Consider the following 8776-nt stretch of genomic DNA (forward strand, 5'->3'; position numbering starts at 1 on the left):
GGGAATGGGACGCTGCGAGCTAGAATTTCCTTCACCCCCACCATTGGCGGCCGTGCCTTCAGCTCTCTCGGCCCTTAGCTCTGGAATTCCCTTCCTAAACCTCTCCACCTCTCTCTCTTTTAAGACTCTCCTTAAAACCTACCTCTTTGACCAAGCATTTGGTCACCTGTCCTAATATCTCCTTATGTGGCTCGGTGTCAAATTTTGCCCGATAATGCTCTGGTGAAGCGCCTTGGGACATTTTACTACATTAAAGGCGCTGTATAAATGCAAGTTTTTGTTGTTGATTCGGGAATTCTCCAGTTACTTCCTTATGCTGAATGCAAGAATCAGCTTCCATAGGTAAGCCCTTGCTTCCAATGAACTGAAGGGTAACCATATGCACAAAGTATCTAATAATGTAGCATACAATAAACTTTTTGTGCTCTCGATATGCTCACTGAATGTAGTAGGAGATACCTCATGCTCTCCAGATCTCTGATAGATGGACAAATAACACTGACCACAACTCTCAAGTTATTCACCTGGGCCCTTAATCAGGGAGAATCCACCGGGGGAGCAGGTGGAGATTGGCCAAGGATGTGTAGCATAGACAGAGGCCTGTGCTGTCTTCATATTTTATTAGAAAGTTGATCTTTTAAAAAAATGTGCTTAAACCTTTTATAATCTGTGACCGATTGCAGCTTTTTGCTCATTTAAATTTTAAAGGCCCTTCTACTACCTGCAGTAACGCATTGCACCAGGGACAGAGGCATCCTTGCCTCCAGCGTTGCACTGATGCAAATGATGGAAAAACCATCTGACATTTGTATAGCATTTCAATTCACCTGCCCATATTCTGGGCACTTTAGATGAAACTCGGTAAGCAAATTGAGCACTGCACCTTGACAATAAATTAAGCAGCAAGTCCAGAGGTTTTGGTGTATGTACTCGAACGTGTGCAAACATCACATTGTGTACTCAGAAGCTACATCTGCCAAAACACTGTTCCCTCCTGTTTATAATGAAAAGCATAACAGAACAGGTACTGTGGAGGGGAATTAAATGGATACAACAGGGAACAGAATACAAGCAACAGGGAGCAGTGCCAGCTCCTAATTCAGAAATGAGATGGTTTAGGGGCTGGAAGAGCAGTCCCAATCAAGGTAAGTCTTTTGTGTTGCATTTCCAATGCAAAAGTGCACTGACTGCCCTGGAATTTGCACTCTAGCTTGTTGCACTAATTATGCATAGCTGCCAATGCAGCTTTTTCCATGTGCAGTGAACCAACCCAATGATGTAAGTGGAATTTCTGGTCAAGTTCAAATCAATGGGAATATGCACTTAAAGGTAAGTGCCTGCATATGCTGACAAATATTTATTTTGGCATTATCAAGGTTCAAAATCAGTGTCACATGTGAACTTTGGCCAAGGTGAGGATGAGAAAGGGGAAGAAGTGACATAGATAAACTGAAAGGAAACCTACTGTGGAGGCACAAACTGATTCAGTGGGCAAATTAATGAGCATTTCAGAGACAGCTAAACGAACATGCAGTGAGCGAGGGGAGGGTTACCCAATTTGGCACCAGAGCAGCAGCAGGCTCAACGTCATGCACACATTGCCTGCAGAACCTGGGACCAGATGTCAGAACCCAAAGGAATCTGACACGTAAACATTATCCAACAATACCATGGACAGCCCAAATGTTGCTTGCTACGTCTCACCAATGCCAAGCCCTCACCCAACCTTACATTTGTTCTCTGCATCTCATGACAACCTGTACCTCAGGATGTCACACCTTCAATCTGCAATGTGGAATCAGGAACTTCACCACTCACATCTCATGTCACTTTAGAACAACCTAGCTGTATGCTGCACAGCCACTTACTAACACCCAGGATGATGTACAGGTTGTGCATGTCATTCATTGTACATGTGCTTCTTCAACTTCCAACCTCAAGACAACTTTGCAACTACGATAACCAGATGCCACCTTCAGCCAAAAAAGCAGCCTCCAAGTCTCCTGTGATATGCCTAAGGCCCCGAGGGATCAGTAAATCAGCTTATTTTGAGCAAGGATGGGTCCATCACACCTACCTCAGGTACAGGCAGCTGTTTCGCTGTTGAATCGTCTGGAAATCCTCCCTGTCCTCCAGATCTCAGAGGGAAAGAGGATTTCCAAACAGGTGCACATCCCATGGCGGGGGGAAGACAGAAAGAGCGAGTGAAGAGAAAGGAACGAGAAGAGTGCAGAAGAAAGTGAGGAAAAAAGGTGGACAGAAGAGGGGAGAAAGAGGCAGAGGAGGAGGGACAAAAGGGACAAGGCAGGAGGACAATGGAATAAAAAGGGCCAAGGGAGAGAAAGGGACACGGATGGGGAGCGACAGAGAACAGCAACAGCAGGCAGACACAGAGGAGCGCATGCACACGAGCGCAAGGGGTGGGACTCTGGGTGGACAGAAGACGCACATGACCATGAAGGGAGATAGAGAGCAAGTATCCCCACCAGTGGTGGGAGTGTTTGAAGGAAGAGGAAAGAGTATGAGATGTTTTAGAATGTACAACACTTTTAGCCATCTGACAGGATTCCTGTTTTCAATCTCTGCAAATTCCAGTAATTAAGTTAGCACCATCATGGATAATTGTTAGAGCTATGCTGAGTTATCTCTGTTCAGCAGAAAGTGAACTACTTGAGATTGCAAGGATCATGGCTCCCTCACAGAAACTATTGCCAAGCTCTTTCCATATTGTAAAAAAGATATAGAGGCACTGGAGAAGGTGCAAAAAAGATTTATAAGGATGATACCAGAACTGAGAGGTTATAAGTATCAGGAAAGATTGAACAGACTAGGGCCCTTATCTCTGGAAAGAGAGAAGGCTGAGGGGTGACCTGATAGAGGTCTTTAAAATTATGGAAGGGTTTGATAGGGTAGACGTAGAGAAGATGTTTCCACTTGTGGGGGATGCCAAAAGTAGGAGCCATAAATATAAGATAGTCACTAATAAATCCAATAGAGAATTCAGATGAAACTTCTTTACCCAGAGTGATTAGAATGTGGAACTCACTACCACAAGGAGTAGCTGAGGCATATAGAATAGATGCATTTAAGGGGAAGCTGGATAAGTATGAGGGAGAAAGGAATAGGTTATGCTGATAGGGTTAGAAGAGGGGTGGGAGGAAGCTCGTGTGGAACAGCAACTCCGGCATAGACCTGGCCCTGTTTCTGTGCTGTACATTCTATGTAATTTGAACAAGTTTGAAAAGCCCCAACTATAATGGTGCACCATCACCACAAACATCGTCACATTGCTGAAGTGTTTTAGCTGACGAACAATTGCATTGTGCGACAGATATCATGGTCTATCTAACACAATGTGGTTTTCCAAAGGACATATCATACATGGGAAAATACTTAGTGAGGTACGAGTGATAGTTTTGGTCCATTAAGCTGTAAACAGTAGTGAGGACTTGGGCACGGATACCTGTAATTTTACAAACCGGCTTCGCATTAAATCCCTACTCTACTGTACTATGGTTGCTATGCTGCCCTTTGCAGGAAACTATAATTCCCTTTTGTGCTATTTTTGTGATAGAGTGGAACCGATTATGGTTCCTTTTAAATGTGATGAAATATATTCATCAATTCTTCTACAGTACAAGAAAATCAATCACATGCTCAACCCCATTTACTGAGAATGGACCAGGTTCCTAGGGGGACACCAAATATACACACTTCTCCAGCCAGTGATGCTCCTCCCTAACCTCCTCTCCGCTGCTCAGTACTAGATTTTGCAAGTTATTGCATTTCACTACAAAAACTTTATTGAAGAATTTCACACACAATATCTTTCATAGGAGTCAAGCATGCACAATAACGAAAAAGTCTTGTCAAATAAAATGTCAGGGACATAATCCACACAGAGCAGTGCCAAAATCTTTTCATGAACTGACTTGAAAAAAAAGGTTTGTTGTAAACCTTTTGTTAAAATGGCAGCGAAGTCAGTCAGTTACAAGACAGATGAGAATTATTTACAGCAATTATTTATGTTCGTTCCTTTAGTCGTAATGCACGATGCGTGAAAATACTCCAGTGGGTTCTCTGCCATCACCCAGTGCATCCAGCACGCCTTCTTCTCTCCTTCGCTTTGCTAGCGCTGCCAGGGACTTGAATGTCTTTGGTTCGTAAATAGCCAAATCTGCAAGAACCTTCCTGTTTAGCACCACTTGACTCTATCAAATACAAACAAGCATTTTTAATAAACAAAAAGCATAATACAATTTCCAAAACTAATTTTTACTTTCGTCTCAGGGCGTAAATGTTGTTAAAATGGAGATTCATATGCCCTCCAGTCAAAGAAAAAATGGAAGATATTAGTTAATATATAAACATGTTGAGTGGGTTGTAACATTCGACATCGTTCATCTGAGGAAGGAGGAAGCCTCCGAAAGCTTGCTGGACTATAACTTGGTGTTGTAAAATTGTTTACAATCTATCGAAACAGGCATAGAAAACTTCTACGTCAAGCATGGTCAAAGCCCAACTCCCACCCTGCTCGTAATCTAGCCAAGCTGCCAATGGCGCTTGGAGTCCCAGAGCTCGCCCAACTGAAGATTTCTATGAGCTTCACATTACCTGGAGATGGCTTGCTGCATTTTGGGCCTCCACGGGACTTTATGTGGGCTATGTCATAGGCAACTTAATATATCTATATTCACCTACATTAACTCATCTGTAGCCTCCCTCCTCCCCACAAGCCACACAGCATATCCCACCCAACAGGGCTGTTAGCCCATCTGCTCAATATTCCATTGATTTTTTTTTTATATGCTTTTATATTGCTGCATTAATTTTATTTTTCTTTGATTTGTGTCTACCCTTTTTTGTTATAATTTGTGCTGTATTAGATCTTCTGACTTTTATTGCTTTAGCAATAGGCCATCTATAACCTGCCTGAGAGGGAGCTGAAATAATTCATCTGTGGACCAGATCTTAATCTTGATTTCAAAACGGAGACTGGGAATTTCTCATACGCACATCCTCTACGGCACCAGGTTTTATAAATCTGTAACATTGATGGCGCCCAGTGCGACCTTGGTTATTACAGAAATAAACAAGACTAAACAAAATAAGCGATGGTTCCCTGATCTGTAGTTTAAAGTTTTCATTTTCCTACATCCTGTTGATTCTAGGTGACAGGAAGATGAACTACTAGGAACAGACATTGTATTTACATAGTGCCTATACATCCTGAAGCACTTCACAGACCAAATAATTACTTCTTTTTTTGAAGTGCAGTCTCTGTTATGTACGCAACCATTGCAGTCAATTTGCAAAAAGGAAGGTCCCAAAACAGCAAATTAGATAAACGACCAGTTATCTGTTTTAGCAGGGTTGTATGAAGGGTGGATGTTGGCTAGGACACTGGGAGAACTCTCATGTTCTTCTTCAGATAGTGTCATGGGATCTTTTATGTCTGCCAGTACAGGCAGATGGGGCCTCAGTTTAACATCTCATCTGTAAGACAGCACCTCTGACACTCCCTCAATCAAGTGTTAGCCTAAATTACGTGCTCAAGTTCTGAATTGGGACTTGAATCCACCACCTTCTGCCTCGGAGGAGAGCGCTGACAACTAAGCCAAACTTAACGCACGGGCCGAGAGAAACTCTCACAACATAGTGAACTCTAAAATAGTTTGCTCTTTGGACAGTAATTTAATTTGACAAAGGCAGTCAAGTCCATTGAAATATTTATACATTGCACCCTCACCTTAACCAGGTTACTGATCAGCATGGGATACTTCATTCCATGCTCACGGGAGGCGGCTGCTATCCTGCTTATCCAGAGCTGAAACAAAACAAAACATTCTTCATGTTTTTCACAGAATCATAGAAAGGTTACAGCACGGAAAGAGGCCATTCGGCCCATTGAGTCCGTGCCGGCTCTATGCGAGAGCAATCCAGCTAGTCCCGCTCCCCCGCCCTATCCCCATAGCCCTGCAAATTTTTTTCCTTTCAAGTATTTGTCCAGTTCCCTTTTGAAGGCCATGATTGAATCTGCCTCCACCAACCCCTCGGGCAGTGCATTCCAGATCCTAACCACTCGCTGTGTAAAAAAGTTTTTCCTCATGTCACCTTTGGTTCTTTTGCCAATCACCTTAAATCTATGTTTTCTGGTTCTTGACCCTTCCGCAAATGGGAACAGTTTCTCTCTATCTAGATCCTTCATGATTTTGAATACCTCTATCAAATCTCGTCGCAACCGTCTCTGTTCCAAGGAGAACAACCCCAGCTTCTCCAGTCTATCCACGTAACTAAAATCCCTCATCCCTGGAATCATTCTAGTAAATCTCTTCTGCACCCTCTCTAAGGCCTTCACATCTTTTCTAAAGTGCGGTGCCCAGAACTGGACACAATACTCCAGTTGTGGCCAAACCAGTGTTTTATAAAGGTTCATCGCGACTTCCATACTTTTGTACTCTATGCCTCTATTTATAAAGCCCTGGATCTCGTATGCTTTTTTAACCGCTTTCTCAACCTGCCCTGCCACCTTCAACGATTTGTGCACAAATACCCCCAGATCTCTCCGTTCCTGTACCCCTTTTCTTTCAACCATGACCTTTATTATAATCACAGGCTGTTTAGGGCAAGTAGATTTCTATGGAAGGATGTGTGTTGAATCACCTCCCTCATCTGTACTTGTCTTTATGATTTAAGATGCAGTGTATCCTTAATGTGGGGTTGGGTTCATACAGGGTCGGTATTTTGTGGTTCAGGTTGGTAAACACCAAAGTAAACAAGTTAGAATTGGACAGTTACATACAGAATTTACTACATATTTATGCAGAATAAAGCGATTAATGAGGCCACCTTGTGTCACAGATTGAGGAGATACACAAAACTTGCTTGAACACTCTCGGAAGATGTAGAGTAGATTATACATATACCAGGGTAATTAAGGCACAATAATGAATGGCGGAGTCATTCCAGGACTGTCTCCACATCTTCTGACAGTGGTTACTGAAAGAAGACACTTTATCTTCTTAGCCATTAAGTAGTGGCACAGCTGACTGCCACCACCAGGACACAAAATCACCTGCACTCTCGAAACAGACAGAATAACCAGAAACTCTGTTTAACAGCTACTTGGTTAGGAAAAATGTCAACCGTGGAGCACTAATTTCAATCAGTCGACTGTTTTTGTATTGGTTATTTTATGAACAGTATTTCAGTAGTGTGTATAGTTCCAGGGAACATATACAACACTAACCTGAAGGACTAACTACATGAGCACCAACCCTATATTTTTGGCCACATTTCATCTTAAAATCACAAAGAAAATACATGTGCACAAAATCTCATTTTCATTAAGATGCCCCATTTTACTGTTTAAACATTTTGTTTTCTGCAGTTGCTTAACAATCCCTGGCTATCCTGACTGGCTATCCCTCTCTAGAACAACCACCATTGTTGGATTACAATGGTTAGCCCATGCCATTCTACAGCCTATTGCTGGTTTTCCTACCCAGTCTACACTGCACCATAACCCTTGGCTATTATTGGATATCCTGCTCTGTTGCACCACTCCATAAACCTACAGCCCCCACAATCACTGGGTGTGCTGCTCGGTCTACCTCCCTCACTCCACGACCTTGACAATCGTTAGACCTCCTTTTCAGCTCGACTGCTGGATATCCTACCCGACTCGCACCATTTTATAAGCTTGCAGTTACCGCTCAATATCCTGCCTAACTCACATTACTCTATAACCCCCAGCTATTGCTGTGTATCCTGCCTGCTCTGTGCCACTCTCACCCCCAGCTATTGCTGTGTATCCTGCCTGCTCTGTGCCACTCTCACCCCCAGCTATTGCTGTGTATCCTGCCTGCTCTGTGCCACTCTCACCCCCAGCTATTGCTGTGTATCCTGCCTGCTCTGTGCCACTCTCACCCCCAGCTATTGCTGTGTATCCTGCCTGCTCTGTGCCACTCTCACCCCCAGCTATTGCTGTGTATCCTGCCTGGTCTGTGCCACTCTATAACCCCCAGCTATTACTAGATATCCTGTCTAGGTCGCGTCGCTTTATAACCCCAGCTACTGTTGGGATATCCTGTTCGGTCGGGGTGTTGTTCCTTTTTTACCGTCCTCATGTTGCGCTTCTTGGTTTTCTTGGCTTTGGTGGAGTAGAGGAACGCTCTCCGCACGGACCGCACCGCCAGGCTGTAGCATCGGTTCTTCCTCCCTCGAAAATGCTGCGAAAACGAGAAAGAATCAAATGAGAATTAACCTGCTCACAGGGAGCGGCCCAACCGAGCCCGGGGATCCGACTGCGGACAGGCCTGGAGTTCATCCGCTCCCATTAACTAAACGCGGATTCTCCTCACTCCACCCCACAATACTAGGCTCCGGCCAGTGAAGGTCACGCCGGCCTTAAGTCTCAACCCCCACCTCTCACCCGTGCGTGTTGCAGTATTTCCCGGACCCGCCAGTAGCGGTCGGGTCCGCGGCTCCGGATCCAGTGGGACAGCGAGAGGAAAACCATCAGCGTAGAATTGCGCTCCGATCCCCGCCGCGTGTGTCGGAGGCCCGGCCCGCCTCCGGGCGATATTCGATACTGGGGGCGTGTTACAGGCTCGGCCCTTGGGGGGGGGGGGGGGGGGGGTTCTTTCCGAGTATATCACAAGCCCAGTCCGGGATGCTACGTGTTACCAGCGGCGTGAGAAGCAGGCGATGCCCGCTACCCAGGCTGTCCTCTATCCCTACTCTGGAGCGCCAAGTCCCAGGTGACGCATGCGCA

The 8776-nt window shown here is 44.7% G+C and overlaps 1 protein-coding gene across 1 annotated transcript; it reads right to left on the reverse strand.

Moving 5' to 3' along the window:
- Positions 1 to 3777: 3777 nt before the first annotated feature.
- mrpl20 (mitochondrial ribosomal protein L20) lies at positions 3778 to 8776 on the reverse strand. The gene is made up of 4 exons (XM_067970493.1): positions 8435 to 8776; positions 8121 to 8231; positions 5750 to 5827; positions 3778 to 4211 (listed from the first exon to the last, which is right to left on the reverse strand). The coding sequence occupies exons 1-4, from the start codon at positions 8519 to 8521 to the stop codon at positions 4038 to 4040; spliced, it is 450 nt and encodes a 149-aa protein (XP_067826594.1). The 5' UTR covers positions 8522 to 8776; the 3' UTR covers positions 3778 to 4037.

Source organism: Heptranchias perlo, chromosome 32 (assembly GCF_035084215.1).
Source record: "Heptranchias perlo isolate sHepPer1 chromosome 32, sHepPer1.hap1, whole genome shotgun sequence".
Lineage (NCBI taxonomy): Eukaryota > Metazoa > Chordata > Chondrichthyes > Hexanchiformes > Hexanchidae > Heptranchias > Heptranchias perlo.

Coding starts and splice junctions, on each gene's coding strand:
- mrpl20 (XM_067970493.1), bottom strand. CDS start 8,521: ATGGTTTTCCTCTCGCTGTCCCACTGGATCCGGAGCCGCGGACCCGAC. Junction 8,232..8,434: donor AAATACTGCAACACGCACGG/GTGAGAGGTGGG, acceptor TCGTTTTCGCAG/CATTTTCGAGGGAGGAAGAA. Junction 5,828..8,120: donor AGAAGCGCAACATGAGGACG/GTAAAAAAGGAA, acceptor GTTTTGTTTCAG/CTCTGGATAAGCAGGATAGC.